Below are 27,374 nucleotides of genomic sequence, written 5' to 3'. Positions count from 1 at the left end.
CAGGCCACGGTGCCGGGTGCACGTTACCGCCGAGCCCTGCAGCTCTCCGGGCCTCTTAAACTCTTAAAGGGGCGCTTTGGAGTGCGTGAAAAATGAAGCCGCGTTGCTGAATTTGTTGTAAACATGACTGTTTGGCCCCTAAATGGGCGCTCCTATAGTATCTCGGGCGAGATCTCCCAGTTTAAAGGCAAGACACGCCCCCCCCACACCTTCTGATGATGTATCTTGAAGGTGGGAGGAGCTCAAAGATGCAAAAGAAATGCATTGCTCCGGTTTGGAGAAGGGCTTTAACTGTATGGTGTGGTATGCAAAACTACACAAAACTCCTTGAAGGGAAACTGTTGCTGTTGTTGTATCCAAGGAGGAGCTAGAAGCTCCCAGGCTGGCGGCAGCAGAGCGACTGGTGGGCTGGGGATGCAGGAGGAGGGGACGGCGCAGCCGGCGGGGAAACGGAAGACCGGCCGCTGCCACAGGCCGAGGGATCATCAGCACGGGCTTGTGGATGTCCCTGCTACGGCCAGGCCTGCTCCCGCACCGTGGCACACCAGACAGCTGGGAGGGGACCAACGTCCAGATCAGGGTAGTCACCGACAGCTGGGTCCACCTGGGAGAGGCATGTGGCTCGGTCATCCTGGATAGCCAAGTTCTGGCTCGCACCCGTATGGGATGCATGCTTGGTTTTTTTTGGGCCAGTGAAGCTGGTTGCCCACTGAGGCCAAAGGGGGCAGCGCAACCAGAGCAAGGACATAACCCAGAGCGAGGACTGGCGGTACTTGTGCCAGCCGGGACTCTGAATGCCCCAGGAACTTGGTTCGGACTGTGTAGGTTATCAGGTCGACTTGCTTTTGCAGAAGGGGCTTTAGAGGCGTGGCATGCAAAATGCTGCCATGCGTAGGGACAGTGCTGTGCTGCTTCTCTTGTTGTCGTTGTTTGTTGGCTGAAGGTGTCTGTATGTGCCTTTCCCAGTCCTTTGTTGCTCCTGTCCCAACTTCTCTGGAACGTGTTGCAGGCATCAAATTCAAAATGAGTGAATATTTGCAAAAAACAATAAAGTTTATCTGTTTTAACATTAAATATCTCGTCTTTGTAGTGTGTTCAGTTGAATACAGGTGGGAGAGGATTTGCAGATCATCGTATTCTGTTTATATTTATGTTTCACACCAAAGTCCCACCTTCACTGGAATTGGGGTTGAAGATTCATCTTAACCCCTATTAGAGACACAGTGCACTGTTTGGGGTTAAAGCCATTGCCTTGAGACATGCTCTTGCGTAGTAGCCAGAAAGACCAGGGAATACACGGCACGACAAACCATTTATGCCTTTTCCTACTTTTTGACCTTTCTGTAGCTCGCTAATGTGTTGAAACGCGCCCTGTGTAGTCTCCCAACATAGGGCGTAGGGAGCAAGTGCACGAGGGGCTCATTTGGAACATACCCAAAACGCACAAAGTACGAAAGTACCAACATTATAACACCAAATGAAACGGTTTGCGTTTTGTTCACATTTTGAATACTAATTTGATCCCGGGATTGCAGCATTAGCGCATTTTAGATCATGTAATAAAGTCTACGATTGTAAATAGGTAACAACATGTTCGACCCCCCCAGCCATGAACATGGTCCAGCCCAGCCTGCACTGTGGAAAGGACCATGACACTGACGCTCGTTTTCACTTTCTGTATCAATGCTGCCAGTTATATAAAACGGAGGTGCAGAAAATACTTTACTGTAGTAAATGAAGTAACGTTATCACATAACGTTATCACTCTTACTGAAAGCCTACGCCCATTTCTTCTCCTCCGCGCGCCCCTGTTTCCTCTGATAATGGTCTCGACCTGTCACGTCCTCGTTTGTTTGTACAGAAGTTTTATTTTGGAAAAGTTCCTGCTGGAAAATGAAGCCCAGCCGAGCCGAATAGCGCCGCTTTACGGTTCAGTCAATGTGGCGAGACACCGAGGACGTCGGCTTTGGGTTTAGCAGCGGCAGCTTTGTGTGAAGGAAGAGGAAAAGGAGGGAGAGCAGAGGAGAAATGTTGAGCTGCACTGAAGACTCTGAGGACTTCAGGCTGAAGTTTCCTCTGCACTGCCTGGTGTGGGAGAACGACTACCGGAGCCTGGAGAAGGAGCTGCCCACGGTGGGAAACCCGCGATAAATGCCGGGTTTTACTGCTTGTTTTTCATCCGAGGCCTTTAATACCCCGTTTTAAGTACAGCTAGCCCCTTTAGCGCGAAGCTAAAGTCGCACTCGCCAGCTTCTTGTTCGAACTCCCCCGTTCCACCTTAAATGGGGCAGCAGCTCCATTCTGGCGCCTCGGGCGTTATAATAGCTGCCGCGCCATTTAAGGTGGAACGGGGAAGTTCGGATAAGAAGCTGTTAGTGTTAGCGTTAGCGGTAGCTCGGTTGAGGAGGTCGGTGAGCGGGCTGTGCTGTGAAGACTGACTGATATAAATGGAGCTCAGTTGTACAGAAACATCAGACCTTGAGGTCAAACGCCTGTTATGTGGATAAGGGAAGCGAGCCGGGCTGCTCAGAGTAAACAAGAGGCGTCCAGCCGAGCTAATACCACTCAGATCGATCAGTCACATGGAGATTAACGATATCACTAAGTAGCATTACCGTTAGTTCACCAGGACCCCCACAGAGCAGGTACTATTTGGGTGGTGGATCACTCTGTGGTGGTGGTGTGTTAGTGTGTTGTGCTGGTCGGAGTGGATCAGACACAGCAGTGCTGCTGGAGTTTAAACACCACTGAGAACAGTCCACCAATGAAAAATATCCAGCCAACAGCGTCCTGTGGCCACTGATGAAGGACCAGAGGATGACCAACACAAACTGTGCAGCAGCAGATGAGCTGTCGTCTCTGACTTTACATCTACAAGGTGGACCGGCGAGGTAGGAGTGTCTAATAGAGTGGACAGTGTGTGGACACCGTGTTTAAACACTCCAGCAGCACTGCTGTGTCTGATCCACTCGTGCCAGCGCAACACATACTAACACACCACTGCAGTGCTGAGAATGATCCACCACCCAAATAGTACCTGCTCTGTGAGGGTCCATGGGGGTCCTGACTGCTGACGAACAGGGTAATAAATTATGCAGAGAAACAGATGGACTACAGTCTGTAACTGAAACTTTATGGTCAGTGGAGCTGAAAAAATGGACAGTGAGCGTAGAAACAAGGAGGTGGTCTTAGTGAAGTGATTGGTCAGTGTGTATATTGGGGTAAATGCATCTGGATCAAGTTGATCAAACACTTGTGGATCAAGTTGACCAAACACTTGTAGATCAGTTCGGTCAGTTCCCTTTGGATAACCTACGTTAATATCACACTCATGCAGCCACACATGAGCCTAAGGTCACCATGCCCAAAGCTAAGCGAGGGCTAGAGGGGTATAAAGCCCCCCCAGTACTGGGCTGTGGGGCAGTGGAACTGGATTCTGTGGAGCAGTGATGCTCCATTGGGGATTAATTGGAGCAGGTGTGCTCAACCCTGGTTCTGGAGATCTACCACCACATCCAACACACCTGGCTCCACACCTGGTTAGATACATAAGGGTTAGGGCTAAAGTCTGGAGGGTGATGGATCTGCGGGACCAGGATTGGGCAGTGGTGGACAACGTACACAAATCATGTGCTTGAGTTAAAGCCGAGACCCCCAAAGTAAAATATTCCTCCAGTAAAAGTAGAAGTTCCTCCCTTTAGACCTCCACTTGTGTAAAAGTACTAAAGTATTTAGCTTCAAATGTACTTAAGTATAAAGTAAAAGTACTAAAAGAGTAATTCTGGCTCTGATGTCCTGTTATCATTTTTATAACCAGACTGGCTTCATGAACTCATTTCAGGTGAAAGTCCTCCAGCGTCTCTCTTGGTAAACCAGTCTTTTAATAGAACGTCATTAATTAGTGACGCTGACGTCTATTAAAATGATCAGAAGCACAAAACACTGAAGGTAAACAGTTTCCATCAGGGAGAACCGAGTGGCTCTGAAATCACTTTTTACACACAAGCAAAGTTTCAGTTTCAGATTTATTTACAACTTAGTTCCAAGTTTAAGTTGAATAAAAACTGGCTTTAAACTCAGGATCACAGATGAGCTCCTTTACTATGTTGATCTGTAGGCGTCTGTTCATAAACATAAACCAGCCCAAACTCATTTACTATAAAATGAAATGGTGTTTGTAGAAATTCAGAAAAAAGCCGCGTCAGTCTCGACTGCATATGTGGACATATTTCTATATTGAGCTCTATTTACACAAAGTTAGGTTAGTTCATCATTTATGTTGAACAGACTCTCCCAAAGTTTTACGCTGCTGCGCTGACGTTGAACCGCGTGCTGCACTGGGTCGGTATGACCAACAGGTCAAAACCAGCTCTAAACAAAGTGACCGCTGGGCCCTGATTGGTGCTCTGGCTTTGCGCTTCTTTCATTTTGACATGTTACATTTTTATACACACAGAAACCAAAAGGAACGACAAATTTCTCAAAATGTAGGAGGAAAAAGTCGGATATTAGACTCTGAAATGTGGTGGAGTGAAAGGAGAAAGACGCCCAGAACGGAGAAACTTCAGTACAGATACACCAAAAATACTAAAGTACAGAAAATAATTACATTTACTCAGTTACTGTCCACCACTGGGATTGGTCACTCCTGTGTTGGCGTGGTCCAGAACTGATCATCCAACTTCAGTACCTGACCTCACTAATGCTCTCGTGGCTGAATGCAATCCAGTCCTCACAGCAACGTTCCAACATCTAGCGTAAAACCTTTCCAAAAGAGTAGAGGCTGTTACTGCAGCAAAGGGGGGCAAACTCCCCATTAATACCCTTCATTACAGAAGAAACACTGGATGAACAGAAAATGCAACCAACTTCTGAGACTGAACTTTGGAGGCGTGTCTGCAGGATTCTTTGAAAAACTGAAAGCAAGTCTCACGGAAAGAACGGAAGCTGTAATAAAGGCCAAAGGAGGACGCTAGATACTCGATAAAATGGCATTATATATAGTTGTTGCGTGTAGTTTTTCTGTTAAATGTATATTTTCTGCTTTTTGTGCAGCTGAAATGTAAGTAACTTGTACTTAATGACCATTTTCACTGGAAGTGAAACGAAAGGGTCTCTGGCTTTGACACGATTGAGTTATTTTAAGATTCATCACCTCTTGATCGTCACACTCTTCTTCAAAGTAAACGCATGCACTTTTGTTTCTGTTTGGTTACAGCATAACAAAGAGGAGGTGGACCCCCGAGGCCGGACCCCGCTACACCTGGCCGTGTCACTGGGACACCTGGAGTCTGTCAGAGTGCTGCTGAGACATGGCGCCGAGGTGACCAAAGAAAATGCCAAAAACTGGACTGGTGGGTGTCACACAGAGTTCAGGCACTGTAGTCAGTCCTCATACAGCAGTGAGGTGTTTCATGCTTGATTGTAGACTCTTTCTGTATAGTGGTGGTGATGGGAACCAGACGTCGCCATGACTACGACACAGATATAGCCATTTTATTTACCATCCAGGACCATCAGTGAACCTACACAGGTCTTCTGAGTTCATATATGATGTTGATAATGGGGGGAAATAGTGATAAATCAGAAAAAAAAAACTTTTCTTTGGGGACTATTTTGCCTCACAACGTCTTTACAGTGTCCTGCATGTACCTCTCCACCATGAATGGATTTTAACATACATGTTTTAGACCGAAACTTTCTCAGAACTGTCGTAAAACCGTTTCTCAGGCAGTGAATTCATGACCATTTCGTGTAGGAACTTTCTGTGAAGGAGCTTTTAGAGGTGGACGTCTGGTTCCTATCACCACCACTGTGAGCGGCTCTGACTCTAAGTCTCTCTAGAAACGCAGCGTTTCACACCAAACTGCTCTGAGCGACTCTGTTTACATCTGAGACCGTGGTCCTCAGTCGGGAATGGCTGGAATGCTCTGTCCAGGTCAGGAGTGAATTCTTGGCCCAAGTGGAGGAGTTTAAATATCTTGGGATTTTGTTCACGAGTGACGGAAGGATGGAGCGAGAGGTTGACAGGCGTATTGGTGCGGCGTCTGTAGTAATGCGGACCCTAAACCGGTCCGTCATGGTGAAGAGAGCTGAGCCAGAAGGCGAAGCTGTCAATTTGCCGGTCAATCTATGTTCCGACTCTCACCTCTGGTCACGAGCTTTGGGTAGTGCCCGAAAGAACGAGATCGTGGATACAAGCGGCCGAAATGAGCTTTCTCCGCAGGGTCGCCGGGCTCTCCCTTAGAGATAGGGTGAGAAGATCTGCGAGTCGGGAGAGGCTTGGAGTAGAGCCGCCGCTCCTCCACGTTGAGAGAAGCCAGTTGAGGTGGTTCGGGAATCTGTTAAGGATGGCCTCTGGACGCTTCCCTAGGGGGGTGTCCTAGGAGACCCAGGACACGTTGGAGGGATTATATCTCTCGACTGTCTTGGGAACGCCTCGGTATCCCTCTGGAAAAGTTTCGTAAGATACAGGTGTGAGTTTATTGTAAGGTTAAGAAAGCAATTAAGAAGATAATATTTTCTAGAAAACCACTTCTTCTTAAAACGATTCTTAAGAAAATAGTTAAGAAACGAAAACAATAATTCTTAATAAATAATTCTATATAATTATTTAATAAATAATGAAAAAATCAATCATTCCTAATACGGTGTTTGAAGTTTGAAGTTTGAATAACTTTTTTAAAGAATGAAGTTAAGGAAAAAAACACATTTAAGATTTTCTTTCTTAAGATGCTCCCGTGAATCTGATTTGACTACTCCAGTCCCCACAAACACCCCTAGACTGGAGTTTGCTTCTTTATTGTGCGCTCTTAAAACAGAGGGTTCTTAAAACAGAGGGTTCTTAAAACAGAGGGTTCTTAAAACAGAGACGCATGTAACGCTCAAAGAACACTTTGCTTGATTAAAACGTTCCTTGCATCATGAAAGGGTTCTTCAGAACGTGCTGTAGATGGTTCTGTATAGAACCTTTTTGAAGAGAGCTCCATCTAGCACCTGAGAAGGATTCCTCTATTGTTCCAAGCTTGACAGTGCGTCAAAAGAAGAACCCTCTTGGGCGCTGTATAGAACCCGTTTCAAATAGCACATTTTGAAGAACGCTTTCATGTTACAAAGAACCCTTTAATCATGCAAAGATTATTATTATTATTACGAAATAATCCTTAAATCCTAACTTTATAAAAATGGGCTAAAATATGTAGCGCAGGTAAAGGTAGTGTTTGGATTATTTGAAGCCTGGGTTTTGCATATTGTGGGTATCGTCAATATTTAAAGAACGGCAAGTACATTTCATTAATAAGTGAGTGTAATTAGTCCAGTTTAATTGGATTTAGTGCTGTTTGCTGAACATGGAATAAAAACAATTGTAACGACCTTTATTATTATTATTATTATTATTAGTAGTAGTATTATTATTATAACTAAGGTTTTTCATAGGCACTTAGATCAACTAAATACTGTGATGTATATCTCTCAAGGTATCGTGATACATTTTTTCCCCACATCGTCCCAACTTCTGTTGTCCGTACTTATCCATAACGCGCTCAATAATCTGATCATAATCGGATTCGTGCAGGCATCTGATTATTTACGTGGTTGTGTAAACACTGATTTCTCAGGTGATCCGGTAAAGAGGCTGGGCTTTAGCTGAGTAGTCAGATTCCTCAGTGCTGTAAGCTCTTACTCTGATTTCTTTCGGATTCCTCAGTCCGCGCAAGTGCGAAAACAGGCTGCTGTACCGGAAATAAGCGAGCAGTGAACTCATCGACACGCTTGACAAAATGAAGACTACACATTCTTCATCTTCTAGATGGTGCGTGTTCATGTTTTCAGGTAAAGTGGCGCGAAGCTTTAAAAAAGAAGCCGCGGCATGAAGTTTGAGTTTTGTGTTCACGCCGTCTTCTGCGAGTTCGTTGGCTGGTTGCAAAGCGGAAATCTGATTACTGTCCGACTCGTGGACCCGGCGTGTCCTCATTATCTGGTTACTCAAGTGCACGTGAACAAAAGTCTGATTTTCTGCCGTTATCGGATTATTAAGTGCGTGTAAACACACTCGATGGGTCATACAGTGCTAGAAAATGCGTACTAGAGTCTTAGAGATACTGAACAGCTCCACACAGTTGGGGGCAACTATGCTATGCTAACAATGCTAACTGCATGCACCTACCTGCCTCAGGAATCTCTAATAGACTGGTTTATTTGACCTTTATTAGCCTTCAGACCCTAAAACACGTCGTGGCTGATTTGGGGTGAAACTGTACGCATTACATTTTTGACTTATTCGTTGCTTTCAGTGCTGTAAGCACAGTCACTGTGTCTCGCCAGCTAAACTGGGTTGAGAACCCTGGTTCCTCTTTCTCTTTGCTCTCTGACGCAAGATGTCCGTGGCTGGTGATGTTCGTAGATTTTAATTATGAGCCGATGAACTCCGGAAGAAGCAGCTCTGTAGGACCGTTTAGAGCCTCAGTCAGTCAATCGATAAAGCAGCCCAGCTGCCTTAAACATCCTCAGCCCTCTTCAGGCCAGCTGCTTGGAGTGGAAGGGATGTTTACCTGGAGATTCCCTGAGGCGATTTATTTAGTGTACAAATAGCGAAGGAGTGAACAAATAATTGCTGGACTGATTGATGTTCTGCTTCTGCGGTGTAGTAAGGGTAGAGGTCGTTCTTCCCGGCTCGAGTTTATTAGTTGATGGTGCCCGATTCTTAACAGTTATTGAGTTGGGGTTAGTAGATGTGTAGTAGATACTGGATGATTAAAAGTCTAGCTTGAAAAGTGAGTATCAGTTACAGTGCCCTGCATGCTTGACTGTCCACAGCAGCAGGAGAAAAGACCTCGATCAGATAAAAGAAACCAAAACAAGCCACGAGGAAGCCGAGCGGTTTCTTAGTGTGGAAGGCAAAGAAGTTAATGATCATCTCCTGATACTGACCTCCTAGTGCGTTTACCCCTCCTCCTCCAGAGGAACGTTAATAGAGCAAATAAAATCTGATTCGCTTTTCTTGTGTAAAATCGTTCCTGATTATTGAATTAAAAAACATTTCAGATAATAATGTGTGCAGGGGTCCTTTTGGATTATGTTGCCTTGAGGCAACGTTGTGCGACAATGGGACGAAATGATAAAGATCAGTGTTCCCCGAAGTGGTGAGATCTGGCTTGTGAGTGGCTTCATCCATTCCACTGTCGTACAGTGTTGCTTCTAGGCAACAAACGTATTTCTGCAAATTCTCATGACTAAGAAAATGATATTGATTGTTAAAAAGAGGTTTAACAGTGCAGACTAAGAGAGATAATGACAAAATAAATGGTTTTTACTGACTGACTTAAACTCTGGCTTTTATTGTTAACCCTGTCAGTGTCCTTAAATATGTATAATGTTATTGTAAAGCGAGGAGAATGTTTGTTGCCCTGAGGCAACATCGGGCTGCATTAATTAACTACAGTTAATCAATCTGCGCTATAAACACGATTTCTCTGTAGGTGTCAATGAGCTGCGAAGTGAGTGAGAAATAATGAATCGGGATTTAAGACCAGATGTTTCGAAGCAAATTCACTGCAGAGGAGCCTTAATTAAGATTAAGATTAAGTGATACTTTTTTGATCCCACAAACGGGGAAATTCCACCTCCGCATTTAACCCATCCGTGAAGTGAAACGCCACATACACACCAGTGAACACACACACACACTAGGGGGCAGTGAGCACACTTGCCCGGAGCGGTGGGCAGCCCTATCCACAGCACCCGGGGAGCAGTTGGGGGTTAGGTGTCTTGCTCAAGGACACCTCAGTCATGGACTGTCGGTGCTGGGGACCGAACCGGCAACCTTCCGGTCACAGGGCCAGATTCCTAACCTCCAGCCCACGACTGCCTCATAATAAGCGTTTATTCAGGCTGCGTCCATGCAGTGTTTTAACTGGCCTCTGTTTATGGTGCTTTCTGACTCGCAGTCTGACCGGTGTATTAAAGCTTGTGATGTAGGAATGTCGCGTGTTTGTTTTTGTACATTTTTGGGACGATTATTAAACGATTATCTACGCATCTTTTTTTTCCGTACAGGATTTTTTCCGTACAAGTATCTGTAATGATCCATAATGAATTTACTACCAACACCTTTTATTAATCGATCAAACGGACGTGATGTGGCAAGTGAACTGGAACTTGAGCCCATGAGACGCTGCCGCCACTCATCTGTGATAAAATGCGCAGTTATGGGGAAAGGAGATCCAGTGCTAATGGATGTCCAGACAGCACGTTACAGCCGTCCTGCATCTTCAAGACAGGACGTGTCCAACATGGCACGAAAGACCTTTCGGCTGAGAACTGGCATGGAGTAGCACAAAGCAAGTAGTCTCTCCTAGCTAGTTGCTAATGAAAAGGTAAAGAGAGAGATTTAAGAGGAACATTTGGAGAAGAATGGACTTGTTCGTGTTTAGAAGCAGCGCAGTTGATTTAATGGAATGTTGGATCTGCAGCGAGAGGCTGTCAAACACTAAAAAGTTGTGAAGATGAAGTCGCTTCTCTTTCGAATTCTCCCAGTCCACCTTAAATGGTGCCGCATTTACATTCAGCACCTTAAGGTGGGACAGGTGTATGTGTATGTATATGTATGTATATATATATATATATGTGTGTGTGTGTGTGTGTGTGTGTGTGTGTGTGTTAGCACACTGATCCACTACCAGCGCAACACACACTAACATACCATCATCACATCAGTGTCACTGCAGTGCTGAGAATGATCCACCACCAAAATAATACCTGTTCTGTGGGGGTCCATGGGGGTCCTGACCACTGAAGAACAGGGTAACCAAGTATCAGAGAACCAGATGGACCACAGTCTGTAACTGTAGAACTACAAAGTGCTGCTCCTAAGTGGTCAGTGTGTAGAAACAGTGAGGAGGGTTTAATGAGGTGGCCGGTCAGTGTATGTGGCACATGGAGAGCATCACTGTCACATAAAGACACTTACAGGCCTATGAAACCCATGGATTTTTACCTGTGTTCTGTTCTTCCAGTCCTCCAGGAGGCGGTCAGTACTGGAGACCCGGAGATGGTGCAGCTGGTCCTGCAGCGGCGTGATTACCTCAAAGCCTCCACTGCGCTGGGGGGCGTGCCAGAATTACTGTGCAAGATCCGAGAGGTCAGTGTCGGGTCAGCTCAACAATATGAGTTCAAGAACGTCCACTGTCACAGAATTTTTAATTTGTCTCCAACCAGGTCACTTAGCTGCTTTAAAGGAAATGCAGCTGGCTACCAGGTTAGCCAGCCGTCTAGATATAACACACTGAGGTTCTCGCGTTCCTACAGGGAGTTTGATCTGTAACAGTTTGGCTATGAATGGATTTGGCTAACAGCAGTTTACTGGAGGAAACTATCATGGAAATTTACCACGGAAACTGATGGCTAATTAATGTAAAACAATGTAGCAGAAGTGTCAGAAGCAGCTGACAGCAGTTTGTCGGAGTAAACTAATGGTTTGCTAGAGTTGGCTTACAACAGTTCTACCCACACAAACGAACGCCTTTCTTGAAATTAGATGACCGCATTTCGTGTAAAGCAGTGAATGTCCAGAGAGACACTTCAAGGTTTCTTAGTTTCATTACTATAAATATTAGAGCTGCAGTGAAACAGTTCTGGGCTGAGATTTGTCCCCACCCTTCCCGTCCCCACCCTTCACGTTCCCACCCTTCCCGTCCCCACCCTTCTGTTTTTTTTTTTCTTGTCCATTAATCTGGTGAAACCAGTCATTTGAATTGATGTGGTTTGCTGTGATCCTGTGTTGCGTTTTCAGTGTTTTAAAGGATTTAGTTTCATGAAGTTCATGAGGTTTTTCCGGTGATGCTAATGTAAAATTTCACTTTTCTCCAGTCTCCAGATTTCTACATGGAGATGAAGTGGGAGTTCACCAGTTGGAGTAAGTACCAGTTACCACCAACAGACTGGAAGCTTCTGTCTGATCAAAGCTGTTTGTTGAGGCAGAATTTTAGACATTTAAGCCCCACCCATTCTGCGCACAGCGGTGTAGCCCCGCCCATTCGGCCTGCAGCGGTTTAGCCCCGCCCACTCAGTCTGTAGCAGTCTCTGATTTCAATCGTATAAAACCATTTTCTTTTAAGGAACCTGTATGAAAAGATTCTGCGATGAAACCAGTTTGTACAAACCAGTTTCAGACACATTGCAGGAACCTGTAAAATGAAGACGATTTCGATGATAAATGGAGCTGGACGTCTGAACAGCGTTGAGAATGAAATTCTGCAGAAACTCACAACCACAAGGCCTCATATTTAAAAACCAGTGACCAAATCTCGCTAATTAAACTGCTGTTTATGGTATTTTTGTGACAACAAATTCCAATAACCGGAAAATTACAGCTTATTATTAAATAACACTAATTTTTTTACCATGCCCCAGCAGTTGTATGTCGTTCCCAAAATACTGTAAATTGTGGATAAATTGCTGGTTAAAGTTTTGGTTTCTAGTTTAAAGCATTTCAGACTACACTGCATGAGTTCTTACTGAATAGTAATTGTGACCCCAAACTTTTGAGTAGTGCACATTTCAGCCAGGACTGCTTTTGGAATTAAGCACATTACAGGCCAACCAATCAAACCAAGCTCATTTACATGTACCGGTCTTGACGCTTACAAAAGCAGCCGGTTAAATTCCGATTTGCAGAGGTTTGAAAACGATCATGTTTAATGTGTAAAGGAGGCTTTAGGAAAGATGAAGATTGCAGATCATGACCCATTAAAAGTCCTTCAGATCGGCTGTCACTGATGGTATTTTGTCTCATCTCAGTCCCGCTGGTGTCCCGCGTGTGCCCGAGCGACGTATGTCGGATCTGGAAGAGCGGAGCCAGTCTGAGAGTGGACGCCACCCTGCTGGGCTTCGAGAACATGACCTGGATTCGAGGGAGACGCAGCTACATCTTTAAAGGAGATGGTACGAACACGACACGCACCAACACGCCTGTAACCAGCGCTTCTTGTGCACCTGCGTCACTGTCATAGCCTTGAAAGTGTCGTGTAGATCAGGGAATCATCGCAGCGCTGCTGGTTTCACTTTGCTCAGCCTCCTGGTGTTGTAGTGTGGGAGATTTGTACAGTGAGCTAACAGAAGTGGCGTCAGCTGCAAGTTTAGCTGTGCGGCTAGGCTGCTGATGCTGTATTATTATTGTAATAAAATTCTGTGATATTTCATTATAATTTTGCAATATTCCTCTGAACCAGAAGTGTCACGATACATGTTAACGTTTTCTTGTAAATTATGTAACTCGTTTTGTGATATTCCTCACAATGTTAACCGTGAATGTGAAAAGAAACCGATTGGCTTAGTTTACTCTGGAGGTTGAAGCTTCTTGTTCACCAGCGTCTTCAAATTTGACCATAAAAGGAATCGCAGCTCCGCACTGAACTGACAGCATAGGCCTGACTAACTCACCAAAACACCCCTCAAAGCTTTTTTTAAAGTATGTTCTGACCGTTACGGTAAAGACCTGCTGTGTGTTTGTGGGTCCAGACAGCTGTGCTGAGCTGATGGAGGTGAACCATGATGAGGAAGTGGTGGACACGGAGAGCTTCGACATCTCCAGAGAGATCGAGGAGGTCACGCTCGACTCCATGCAGCCCAACGAGCAGGAAGTGGCCAAGCGCCTGACCACGCCCATCATCAACACTTTCCTGGACACCAAGGACATCTGCTTTGAGAGGTGACCCTCGTTCCTTAGGCGAAGGGGGAGTTTGGTGAAAACTAGCTCAGAGACTCTTTCTGAAGTCCACTTATGGCATATGTGGACCACTTTCCAAGTTCTACATGACCATTTTCCGGCCTCTCTTTATTGCAATTGAGAATTTATTGCAAAAGAATTGAAAAGGTTGTTTTTTTGGGGTTTTTTTGTGCCTTTAAGGCTGTAAATGAGCCTTTTTGATTGGCATTGACATTGTGGCTCATTTGAAGAGCAGTCTGGGCTGAAGCACTTCTTACAACTTCACAGTGAGTGGGCGGGGCTAAACTATGAAGAGGCAGATATGTGTTAATGTGTTGGTTTTTGTGGCAGCATAAAAATAGTCAATGCAAAACGAGCTGTTTAGTTTCCGTTTATGCACTGGGGTGTGAATGACACACATAAAATAATAATAATAATGAATTTAAAGAAAACTTTAACAAAGATCTCAGAGACCACAAAAAAAGTGAGGAGAGTTCAGATTTTCACAGTGTGGGTCCTTCATTTTTCACTGTAGGACGTCTTACTGATCAACAGGCTTTGTGATTCATATCTTATAAGGTGAAAATGTTATTTTTGCTGTATTACCCCACCCACCCACCCACCCACCCCAGGAAACTACACAGCATGTCAAGTTGACGGCTGAGGAAGCGGTGGGAGGTCTGGCTAATTTTGTGACATTGTGTGTCCAGGTGTAAATCTGGAATCTGGGGCTGGAGAACGGACAGAACGGAAGTTGTAAACGGATTTGAAGCAAAGGTGGGTGCTCTCAGTGATCAGACGGACACCGCAGCATTAGAATTAAGTTAGAATGCAAAAGTTTCGGAGCCCCGAGTCAAAAAAATGATTTATTTTAATGTTCTGATTGAAAATAAGTTAAAGCATCCTCTACATGGGCCACACTGCTGCACAATTTATCGTTTAATTACTGTTTATTTGCACTTAGAAGATCTAAAATTACAGAAAAATGTCACATTTAACTAAGCATGTCGTTTGACCAGCATGTGCCAAACTTTTCCTTGTACTTGTATAGGTACATTTTAAAACGTAGACTTCCGGAAACGACAGGCTGTGTTGCTTTTTCGGTCGATATTCCATTATTGTGTAAACAGTTCCTGCATTTGTTTACTTGGTGCGCGAAACACTAAATAAAGCCGAATTTTACCACTTTTTTTAGAAGTTGTGAAAACTTCAGTGTTTGAGATATAAGCAGTCATTCAGAGCGGTTTGGTGTGAAATGGTTGATTGTAGAGACTCAGATGTCTTTACAGTGGTGGTGATGGGAACCAGGGGTCACCATGACTACAAGACGGATATAGTTTTATTTACTTATGCAGAACCACCAGTGAACCCACACGGGTCCTCTGAGTTTTTCTATGTGATATTGATGATGGAAAATTTCTTTGGGGACTATTTTGTCTCACAACACCTTGCATGTATCCCTCCACCATGGACGTGTTTAAATTTTAAGCCAAACTCTTCTCAAAAATATAAAACTCAAGACTTCAGGCGGTGAATTCATAACCAGTTCTTGTAGGAACTTTCTGTGAGGAGCTTTTAGAGGTGGACGTCTGGTTCCTATCACCACCACTGTGAACAGTTCTGACTTTTAAGCTTATCTAGAACATTTTCAGAGCATTTCACACCAAACCACCCTGAACGACTCTTAATAATAAAATTTCCATATAGCAGTCTGTCCCTGACATTAAGAACAATGATCGATTTTGTTTTTTTGGCAGGTGTTCTCAGTCAACAATGTGAACCTTGTGATTCGGACGAGGACGGAGCACCTCACTGACGAAGAGAAGGCCCGAATAAAAAGTACCTCAATATTTAACGTTATGTACTGCGCTAAAATAACATGCATGTGATTTGATTCTCTAGGATTCAGTGTAGTGTATTTGCCTGGTCTGTTTTCACCTTCATTAAGTCTTTTACGTCCGTCCTAAACCTGGAATTTCCCTTCAATTACACCGGCAATGTTCCAGGTACTTTCCCTTTAATGCACCTGACTGCACACCTGAAGAGCCCGGAGCTCAATCAGGAAACAACTAGTCTCTCAACTAGTCGTCAGTTCAGACCCACATTTGTCTTTATTTACAACAGTTCTATTCCCAAATGTTTAAAGGCTTTGATTTGAATTTTCTGTATTACAGAAACTTCCTGCCTCTGAAATCTTATCTGTTTAGTCACCGTGACGAATTCAGGACAGAAGCTATTACAAAACAACAGTTCCTGACTTCGTAATCTTATCATTAAATCCAGATTAGACCGTATAACAGAAACTAGACTAAACCTCCTAAATACTGTCCTATCTTTAAGATAAACCCCAGAGGCGTCTTAACTTCTATTTTCCGTTTTAACTGTCAGTTTTCATCGTTTTATGCCATGACGGGCAGCTCAGCTCAGCTCTGCCCGTATGGTCGGTCGCTGTAATAGACATGACAGTTGATTGACGACTTTGATCGAGTAAGTTAAGATTTCCCAAACGTGAGATGAGATGCTTAGTATAAGATTCACTTCAGTAGTGGGAATTTATGAAAAATCACATCTTAACTTTCAGATCTTAAGACGAAAACATAGGAGGTTTCTGTAATTCGGACCCAGACAAGAGGGTCTGGTGCTCGTTCTGGCCAAATACTGCTGTACAAAGAAGTACTTGGCTAAGTTTATTAGATGGACAGAAAGAACTTAATAACGTACGTACTTAATAACGTACGTACATACGTAAGTACGTACGTACGTAATTTACCACTGACTCAGGTTGTGGATGTTGATTGTTCCTCTCTGCCGTAGGTGAAAGGAACATCCTGGAATCTTTTCTTGGGACAGTAGAGCAGCAGATCAGCGCTCAAGGGGTGAGGCCTGTTTGTAAAGACAGAGTCTCTTAAATAAAGCCTTTTCTACTGATGTGAAGTAATTTTGTTCCAAGAAATTATGAAACTATTCTGTTGGCCCATTCATTATGATATATTTACACGTTGTAAAGGGCTGCTGGACTAGTAGAACGCTGTATTGTTGATTTAGCACAATTTATTTACCCATTAATGGCAACGTTTTCAAAGATATTGATTTTTTTTTTGTACTGAACTGCAAAAGTCTTTCACCAAAAGTCCATTTGAGTTTATTCTGAGTTTTGGCTTAATCTGGATCAGTAACATACTCTGTTCTTGCTTATGGCATTTTGGAAATGATGGTGAACTTTGGCTCACCAAGACCGAAATAAAGTGATTGTGTTGAACCGTTTCAACAGGATTTGACTCTGGAGTACGCCACGGCCACGAACCCCACCGCCATCACTCCAGAGGAATATTTCAATCCAGACTTTGACCTGAAAGACAGAGACATCGGCCGACCCATCGAGCTCACCATCAGAACCCAAAGGTGAGGACATTTAACGAGGTTTTCTTATCACAGCGACATAGACGGTTAATAGAGAGAACCATAAGTGAGGACACAATACAGACAACGGTGATTTGCTACATGCTATGCAGCATAATAGGTCACCTGGCTTTCCTCAGTGGACTTGCTGGTTGTTCTATAGACCGGTTGTTTGTGTTTGCCAGGTTTAAGGGTACACTGTGGATGAGCGAGGAGCACCCCCTCTCACTGGTGGAGCAGGTGACCCCAATCATCGACCTGATGGCCCGAACCAGCACACACTTCGCCCGTCTCCGAGACTTCATCACCCTCCGCTTCCCCCCAGGCTTCCCTGTCAAGATCGGTAGGTGAAGACAGGCGAGATAAGCTTCTCTGCTTTAAGAAGCCCCACTGGGCGAAGGGGTTCGCAGAACTTGGATGGTTTACAGAAAGAAAGCAAAGAAGCTGACGGAGGAGTCGTCTTCAGCTGATAGTGACCTGAATTCCACCATTAGGCCTGTCACAGTTACTACATGATCGCCTAATCACTGGTATTCGAGACGATCGCATTATTTAGGACTACAGTTAACATTCCACAGTAAGCAGCACATGCGTTCGTTGAGACTTCATGGGACTCATGAAAACAAATGTTCTAAGTTGTGCTCTTAACGTCTTAGGAGCTGAGTAATGTATAGTACGCTGAGTATTTGTTAGCTGTGTAGTTAATTCTAATGGTTTTAACTTGCATGACGGCAGAGTGAGTGCTTTTGCTCTGTACACGATTCCATATAACTGTAGACATTTGTACATTCAGTGAAGAAGAAAATAGAATTAAGTCAGGCAGGATGGAGTGGGTGGAGACGGGTGTCAGGGCTGATGTGTGACAGATGGAAAGCAGCAAGAGTGAAAGGGAAGGTTTACAAGACAGTAGTGCGTCCTGCTATGATGTATGGTTTGGAGACTGTGGCTCTGTCTGAAAGACAGGAGGCTGAGCTGGAGGTGGCGGAGATGAAGATGCTGAGATTTTCGTTGGGAATGACATGGATGGACAAGATTAGAAAAGAGCAGATCAGAGGGACGGTGAAGGTGGAGCAGTTTGGAGATAAAGCCAGAGAGGCCAGGTTGAGATGGTTTGGACATGTGTTGAGGAGGAATAGTGGATATATTGGGCAAAGAATGTTGGAGATGGAGCTGCCGGGTAGAAGGAGAAGAGGTAGACCTCAGAGAAGGTTTATGGATGTAGTGAAGGTGGACATGGAGATGGTTGGTGTGAAAGTAGAGGAGGCAGTGGATAGGGCAAGATGGAGGCAGACGATCCGCTGTGGCGACCCCTAAAGGGAGCAGCCGAAAGAAGAAGAAGAAGAATCGCAGTTACTTATGACTGTTTGGCATCAGCTAAAATGTAATGATCGTGACCGTCCTATGCACTGTGTAAAGCTGTTTTGACTAGCATCGCCACCCAGACGAAAACAGAGACGCAGAAACATTTTAACTTTGTATTAATGTCAGGATATTTGCTTTAAAAGGGATTTTGGAGCATTTCTGTCAGTCCCTTCATCATGAAATTTACACACAGTGTTCAAATGATGTAGAACAGGAAAATGAGGGATATTTTGTACAAATTTCTGTAGAAAAAGTGCTGAACTGAACTAAAACAGTAACTACAGAAAAAAGGAAAAACCGCCTCTAAAATGTCTGTAGTAGTGGACTGTGTTCACAGGTCCACTCTTCGTGAGATGTTCACACATTATGAAGGAAATGAATAAAAATTGCTTGTCTTAAGAAATTAAGAAACAGTGGTGCAAACGTCTAAGCGTTGACCCTGAGGTCAGAAAGTTGAGCATAAGAGAGTATAAGTGTCCTTCCCGCCATCAGAAGTGTCCATTAAGCAGGGTTAGTGGTGCTCTCCTCCAAGCGTGTTGAGCTGACCAGTGATGATGTGGTAGTGTTTCAAAAAATGGTAGCGAGCGTGATTGGGATGCAGCTAGTGGGTGGACCGGGGCTCTACAGTGGATTATATTTCATTCATATTCTCCCAGATATGACTGTGATTGGACAGTCTAGGTGAATAACTGTAACATCTCACCTTGTTTTCATTTTTCGGCAGAAATTCCGTTGTTCCATGTGCTCAACGCTCGCATCACGTTTGGAAACGTGAACCAGTGCAGTACGGAAGAGCCTGCAGACGCGAGTAAATTGGCTGCTACGCCGTCACCAACAGACCAGAGCCCAGGAGAGGGCAGCGAAGCCTCAGGTACGTCACACTAGCCAATGTTAGGTGTTATACGGTGCTACTTTCATGGTCCTGTTTTAATAAAGTCATAATTATAAGTCTATGTAACTGGAAATTGGAGGATTTGGTAGCTGTGCCTGTTTGTTAAATGCACTGCTAACATCAGCTTTAATTAGCTAGCCTTTATTTTGCTTTTCCTAATTTTCTTTTTTGTGTTTGAAAAAATAAAAAATTACGTACCGCTGATTCTCAAACTGTCCCTTGATAAGCAACAAGTCCAAAACGTGTTTAAAGTGCTTGTTTGCAATTCTGACTCTGAGGGATGTTCAAGTGTAATTTTTAGGCTGGCAAATAAAACCCGAGAGCACACGCAGCAGCGTCGGACTGGGTTACCTGAGCTCAGGTGTGCTGGAAATGACCAAACCTGTGGAGTCCTCTCACAGCTCTGTTTGCTGTTCTCTCCAGGCCCCACCCTTTTCCGAGTGTGCCCTTCTGTGTTCACCGTTCCAGCTCACTACCGCCTCCGTGGGGGAAACAGACACAGCGCGCCGCGCCACCAGGTGTCCAACCATGACGAGGAGCTGCTGCAGTTCGCCATTCACCAGAGCCTCCTGGAGTCCAGTGGCTACAGCCCACAGGTCAGATATGTCTGTGTGCGCATGTGAACATGAGCTGCATGTGTTTATGCTTTATCGACACAATAACATGTATTTTAAAGTACAGTTGATTTGTGATTTGGTTAAAATTCTTACCACAATATACACTCACCGGCCACTTTATTAGGTACACCTGTTCAGTTGCTTGTTAACACAAATAGCTAATCAGCCAATCACACAGCCACAACTCATGCTCAAAACATGCATTTAGGCATGTAGAGGTGGTCAAGACGACTTGCTGAAGTGCAGGCCGAGCATCAGAACGGGGAAGAAAGGGGATTTAAGGGGCTTTGAACGTGGCGTGGTTGTTGGTGCCAGACGGGCTGGTCTGAGTATTTCAGAAACTGCTGATCTGCTGGGATTTTCACGCTCAACCATCTCTAGGGTTTACAGAGAACGGTCCAAAAAAGAGGAAATATCCAGTGAGCGGTCAGTTGTGTGGATGAAAATGCCTTGTTGATGTGAGAGGTCAGAGGAGAATGGGCAGACTGGTTCCAGATGATAGAAAGGCAGCAGGAACTCAAATAACCAACTAGAATCTCTGAGGAACGTTTCCAACACCTTGTTGAAAGTCTGACATGAAGAATTAAGGCAGTTCTGAAGGCAAAAGGGGGTCCAACCTAGCAAGGTGGCCACTGGGTGTATTTTTCTGTCATTTTATAATTGTTATATTATCAATAACTTATTTGTATTTATGAGCATTTCCTAATGGTGTAATGTACAGAATAGCTTGGATATGTATATGTGCATCTTGTCGCTGTTGGGACAAAACCTCTGCATGCAAGTTATTGGAACAAGATTTTGGACCATTAGATCATTTTTATTATTATTATTATTATTATTATTATTTATTATTTAAACCTTACAGGAGAAGGGGGAAAACATACTTTAATGTAATTTAATGGAAACACATTTTTGCAGGTCATTTTGGGACATTTCTTTTGGTTCATTCATCACGAAATTTACACACAATGTAAAGGACAACAGGGATTTTCAATTTATGTCAAAAGCTGAAAAACGAAAAATGAGAGGTTTTGCTCCGACAACAGCGATCTGTAAAACTAGCTAGCGTTCACATTATAGCACATGTTTTTATGGCATGTTTTTATGCTATAAAAGTTTTTTTACTCAGATTAGTAATAGTTTTTGTTACTGATGATAACCCTGATGTTGCAAGTGAATAGCAAGACTTCTTCTCGTCTAATGAGTAAAAGGCGCACAGCGTCACCTAGTGTACCAAAGTAGTCGTGCGAGTTATTTGCCACAAATACAGATGTAAGGAAATGGAACGGCATCATTTGAGCAAAATTCTTTCAATTGATTCACAGAGAAAATGTTTGATTTTGATAATTAATACTTTGCACTCTTAAAATGTTCTTCTTTGGTAAAGAGAATGGTTTTATTTTCTGTCATTCTAACAGGCATGACGTAACAATAGAATAGCCCTTTTTGGTGATGCATAGAACCCTTTTCAAAAAGGTTCCATGTAGAACAGCACATTCTCAATCTGAATCATGCAAAGGATTCTTTGAGTGGTCATGGTTCAGTATAGTACCATTTTCTTTACTAAAGAACCCTTGAAGAACCATCTGTGTCTGATGTTTTTGTTCTCTTTTTCTAGGACTCTTGGGGTGATTCTAATGGAATTCTGACACAAAGCATGGTGAACAGCCTCAGTGACGGGTGAGTGTCGCATCCTTTTATTTTTATGCATGTGAAATTCAGAAACTCCGTTTTAACCCCACGTTCATCCCTGCAGGACCGTCTCGGAAGGCGTCCCAGACCTGGACACCACGCCCACCAGCTCAGGCTCCGTCTCCAGCCCAGACTCGGACCTGCGGCTGGCCATAGAGCTGTCCACCCGCGCTCAGGAGGAGGAGGATAAGAGGCGGAGAGAAGAGGAGGAGGAGCTGGAGAGGATTCTGCAGCTTTCGCTGACGGAGAAATGAGAGGACGAGGAGACGGGGAAGGACTAGAGGGAGAGTCCGTTTCCCATCTTTGCCATAAACCTCAGATCTCTTCGTCTGCACTCAAGTTCCGATGCAGCCAGCCACTTCGCACTCTGCCACTCACTCGCGTACGCCTGCGTGTTTTAGTCTAAGTTTCGTTAAGGAAGAAACTCCTTTCTCAGCCTCAAATTTAAGTACATGGTTCCCTTAACTCATATCTGATGATCACAGAAGCTTATTTTTTAAAGATTTACTGGGTCTTCTAAGGATAACTCTTTTTCGGCCTCTCGAGATTCTGAGAGGAGGTCTGAGCTGCTTCTTTGAGATTATGTTGATAAGAGTGTGTGTTCGTATGTGTCCATGAAAGGCCAAATCTGGTGTGTGTGGGTGTGTGTGTGCGTATGTGTGTGTTCTGAGCTGTTTCTTTGAGATTATGTTGATAAGAGTGTGTGTTCGTATGTGTCCCTGAAAGGCCAAATCTCGTGTGTGTGTGTGTGTGTTCTGGGTGTTTATATTTGTGGTTTGAGTAGCAGAACTGTAAAAGTAAGGCCTGTTTGGTTTTATCATGAGCTTTCCTATCATCACAGTATCTCAGGGTTCTTCTTGGTTCCTGAAAAAGTGTTCGGTAATGTCCTTTCAAGTCTCCGCCCACAAATGCATGCTTTCAGAACTGATGTTAGGTTGCTTTAGTAATGAGAAACCGTAGAACAGACTCGGATTATATCACAATACCTACATGTAGAGTTGATCATTTAGTCTAAAGAGAACACAACCCAATGTAAAGGTAGGTATTGTGATCTAAACTGTTTCTCGTTAGGCTGAATGAGATTTCTGCCAGCGTTGTGTAAAGCTTGTCCAACCTCACAAAGAATGCTATGAAAACACATTTGTGGGCGGGGCATGTACAGGGCACTGCAGTTGAGAACAGAATGTTCTGTCAAGTATCGATGGTCTTGGTTCCCCATGCTTGGAAAATGGAGTCAAGTTAATTAGAGATCTACCGCCCTGCAGAGGTTAAGTCCAGTCCATTACTGTGGTTTTACTGGTCAGTTCCAATCTTACTCACCTGATCCAGCTAATGAAGGTTGTGGAAGCCAGAGGTGTTTGGACAGAATGGATCTTAAGAGTCATCAGAACCTTGTATTGGTCATCCCTGTACATTTACATTTACGGCATTCGGCAGATGCTCTTATCCAGAGCGACTAGCACTTTGACCGTTGTACACAGGTAGGCAAAGGCAGCATTAGGAGTCTAGCCCAAGATCGGTGTAGTGTAGGGTGCTTGCCCAGCCCGGGGATTGAACGCCAGTCCACAGTGTAGAGGACAGGTGTTACCCACTACCCACTTAGATTTATGCACTTAGATATCTACCACCATGGAGTGGTCACTTCCAAACACCTACATATTGCAAAAACATGTCAGTATTGCAGAGACCAATACTGTGATATAAGCTAACAAATGTTAATACTGTCCAGCCCCTTTTACACAGATACACTGCACTGGATTTGGGACTTCACTCTGCAGGGCGGTCAGTCTCCAGGACGAGCGTTGGATGGCCCTAGGCCGAAGGCTTCCACATATCCGACCCCGTTCGTGTGGGTGTCGTCAGACAGCTTCAGACGAGAGCACCTCAACTCCGAAAGCAATACTAAAACCACCGTGCCTCCTCACTGTGAAAGACGAGCCTTCGTCCTGCTCGAGACTCTTCTACCGTAGACTTAGTGATGCAAGTAGGCCTCAAGCTTTTTGTCCTTGCCTCGTTTTCTGCTCTCCAGCTATCGGCACCACAGCTATGGGACACGGAGAGGAACCTTTATAGCACAGCTTGAGTATTCAAAAAGTGGACCCCAGTTGCAGTTGATCAGTCAAGGCAAGTTTGGCATTAGAAGCTATGAGGCTAGTTGTTGAGCTTCCAGCCAATCACGATCGCAATGTTTTAGGTAATGATTAGTGGTGAGATGAATAACTGTGATTTTTTTTTTTTTTTTTTGTGATTTTGATCCAAGCCAAAAAATGTCAAATTTGGCTAGGTTGCTTCCTCGCCTTCGATACTTGAGTAGCTCACAATAGACAACAGAAACAGCTGAAGCTCAAATAGACAGATGTCTCTCACCGCCGCCCTCTAGCTTGGTGTTGGTGTTGTAGCACCTGACACAGATTTGGGTTTTTTTTTGTTTTGTTTCTTTGTTTGGTTTTGTTTTTTTTTTAAGTGCATTTGTCTAAACCCATTTGACAGTAATGCTCCAAATTCACAAAGGGCCTCATTCACCATCCATTCTTAAGAAGAATTTTTTTCTTAAAACCTACTTGCGTGGTTTTCACAAAGGTTCTGACATCCAAAACAGAATCTACACACACTCAAGAGCACAAAGGAGTGAACAGTTCTTTGCTTTAAGAACACGTCTGAATCTGATGTAGACTATTCCTTAGGACTTTTCTCAAGAATAAATTTAAGAACAAGCTTGGGAAGATACTGGTGAATGAGCCCAATTGTTTGTTGCAGCATAAACATATTGTGAAATGTTAGAACTGTGGGGAATAATTATACTCAGCTCAAATAATTTCAAATATGTCCATAGCATTAGCCTCGTAGCTCATATGGCAAAACTACTCGACACCAAATACATCTTGGCTGGTCAGCCACATTTTGGCTAATGGCAGAAAACTGCGACTCGAATTATTCCCCCAGCTGTGGCTTTAAGTTCTGACCGGTGGTTTGAACTGCTGTAGGTTCAGCAGGATGGTGAAGAAGGTGGAGAATGCGGGCGAGCTTGTTCTGTGGTATTCCGAAACGAGGCTTACTCTGCCCTGTAGAGGTGCTTTCCTTCAGCTTCTAGCTCAAAAGCAGCCAACGCAAAAAAATGTTTTGTCTGGTTTCTGTTGAGGGCGAGGCTTTGTTTGGGTTATATGGCCTAATTAGCCTCTGAAGGTGTCTGGCAAGTGGAGTTAGGGCTCAGCTTCCATCGTCCGTCACCAGGTTTTGGTTTTTTAATAAAGCAGTTGCTTTCATAAGAAATTTTACATGCGATGATATCGATCCAATTCGCTGCACAACTTTTACTGATATTGTAGCTGCTCTTAGTGCAACAGACCAAACCTACAGCATTGCGAGTGAACATTTCCAGTTTGTGGCTCATTTTATAACTTAATTGTTTTTTGATCTTATACTGTACGTAGGCTACATAAACAACAAATGACAGGATGGCTGTGATGGAAGATAAACGACAGGGCATAGGCAGCATTCGAGTCCAATTATTCTGAAGCAGACCTTTTATATCTGGTGTTTTCTTGGGTCTCTCTCGCTAACTTTCAAGGAACTAATTGCCAAATGGCCTAATGAGCTTCGCCATATCAGGGTGAGCAAAAGCTAATTGTTTTCAAATAACTGTCCTGTTTGAACTGAGAACATGGTAAAATCTAATCTTGCTGAAGAAATCCAGAAGGCATTTGTAAACTGTGATGTCTGTTTGAGGGGAAAAAAATGTTTTCAGTTAAATAAAAGCACTTTATATGACTTAACTCACGGCTCTTTTCTGAAGCTTCTAAATCTGGAACGGTTGGCACTTCAGGATCTTGTCTTTTCCAGGTTCTTCTGTCGGTTCTTTATGTAGATCTACTCAAGGTAGATCGGAAAACTACGTTTTCTTTAGGGACTGTTTCGCCTCATGTGTTCCTCTCCATCGTGAATGGGTTAAAAATCACGTTTTAGTCTCAAAACACTCGTATTAGACATGCAGTGAATTCATAACCATTTCATGTAGGAACTTTCTGTGAAGGAGTTTGTAGAGGTGGACGTCTGGTTCCCATCACCACCACTGTGAACAATTCTGACTCTAAGTTTCTCTAGAACAGAGCGTTTCACACCAAACCGCCCTGAATGATTAAAGATTAAAAGGTAAAAAGTAAAGTAGCGTTAAAATCGCAGGTCCTTGGGGCCCAAAAGAGTTTCAATATGTGCTTTTAACAGTAGTTTTTCATACCAACAAAGACACGCTGATGAACATGAAGCTGAATATACCCACAGTGTTAGCACAGAGCTGCTGAATGCTACCCAACATTGGCAAATTGACTTTGTTTCTTACTTGATTAAAAAGTGAGCAAGAAAATTCAGATTTCAAAAGGAGAGGTGTCCCCAAACTTTTGAAAGAACAGTGTAGGTGTGGCCCTTCAAGACTAAAAGAAAGAAACTAGTTTTTATTTTTGATCCTAAGCCACAAACAGAGCTCCTACCGTGACATGGTGATTATTTTTTAATAACGCGTGGCCACAAATTACTATACTGAGGTAACAGTTTACCATACCAATGCCACAAATTACCATATTGAGGCCACAATTTTTATACTAAGGCCAAACTTTACAATATTTAGTTTACTGTATTAAGGTGACAATTTACTATACTGAGCCCGTGAATTACTATATTGTTAAATTCATGACACCTTAGGAGCTCCGTAAAAACGTGCGTCCCTCCAGGACCAAGAGCAGGACGCCAGTCTGTGTTGCTGAATGCCCGTTTTTCTTTTCATGCTGCGCTTCTCACTTCAGCCAACAGGTGGTGACGTGACAACACAAAAGCACCTCTCCCATTCACACTCTCTCTCACTCATCCGTCTGCTGGTGCCGTGAGCTGGACATCATTCTTCATTCTTTTTCCCAGAAGCGCAGCCACACCAGCAGATACCGGATTATCAGATCAGCTCTGGCTGCTTCTGTTCTCCACACAGCTGCACTCAAACCCCAGAGTTTGTCCTGACCAGTCAGGAGCCGGGAGCCGGGCCTCTTAATCCAATCAGATCGCAGGAAGATGACTATGATTCAGGCAGGTATGGTCAGTGCTGTGTAGGAGGACACAGGCTTGTGAATAGAAGCTCAGATCTGGTTAGATCCATCAGACCTACACACGTGCCCTATACAGGCAGGCTACCAGTTTACCCAATGTGGAAACCTGACAGAGACATGGAGTGTGGAGCTTATACTTAACGTACAAAGGGTTACAGTCATTTTTCACATTAATAACCGCTGTCATTTTATTTAATGATCACTTATAATGGTTCACTTGAAAATACACCAAACATGAGAACCAGTCAAGGGAGGACGTTACATACGAAGAGCCTAGACACTTCCAACACATGCTAAACCCACCCTCTGTGGTCACAATTACAATAATAACTATAACCTCCACTAATAACATCTCCAACAGCAACTGCCACTACAAATATCCTTCTTCAATTGAGAGCGCTGCACCTCCTGAGAGCCACTTTGAATGGCCACACCCCCTACGCTCCTCACGGCAGCACAGCCTGTGGCAGACGCCACACAGCCCCCCACCAAAGGTTGGCCGTCCCGGCAACCAACACAGGCTAAACAAGCCCCTGGACTGAATGGAGTCCTGGCATGTTCACCGTCCCAACCTGTCCACTGTGCCGGACAGCCCACACCCCAGTTCTCTCTCTGGG

At 44.0% G+C, this 27,374-nt stretch overlaps 1 protein-coding gene across 1 annotated transcript; it reads left to right on the top strand.

Moving 5' to 3' along the window:
• Positions 1-1,814: 1,814 nt before the first annotated feature.
• Positions 1,815-25,440, top strand: ankrd13a (ankyrin repeat domain 13A). The gene is made up of 15 exons (XM_017709296.2): positions 1,815-2,133; positions 5,219-5,354; positions 11,016-11,140; positions 11,869-11,914; positions 12,799-12,942; positions 13,519-13,708; positions 14,416-14,482; positions 15,463-15,544; positions 16,520-16,581; positions 16,977-17,107; positions 17,290-17,447; positions 19,191-19,337; positions 19,782-19,954; positions 21,594-21,655; positions 21,732-25,440. Exons 1-15 carry the CDS (start codon positions 2,029-2,031, stop codon positions 21,919-21,921), a joined length of 1,818 nt encoding a protein of 605 aa, XP_017564785.1. The 5' UTR covers positions 1,815-2,028; the 3' UTR covers positions 21,922-25,440.
• Positions 25,441-27,374: the final 1,934 nt, after the last annotated feature.

This window comes from Pygocentrus nattereri, chromosome 20 (assembly GCF_015220715.1).
Source record: "Pygocentrus nattereri isolate fPygNat1 chromosome 20, fPygNat1.pri, whole genome shotgun sequence".
NCBI lineage: Eukaryota > Metazoa > Chordata > Actinopteri > Characiformes > Serrasalmidae > Pygocentrus > Pygocentrus nattereri.
This window is presented reverse-complemented; position numbering and strand designations above follow the sequence as displayed.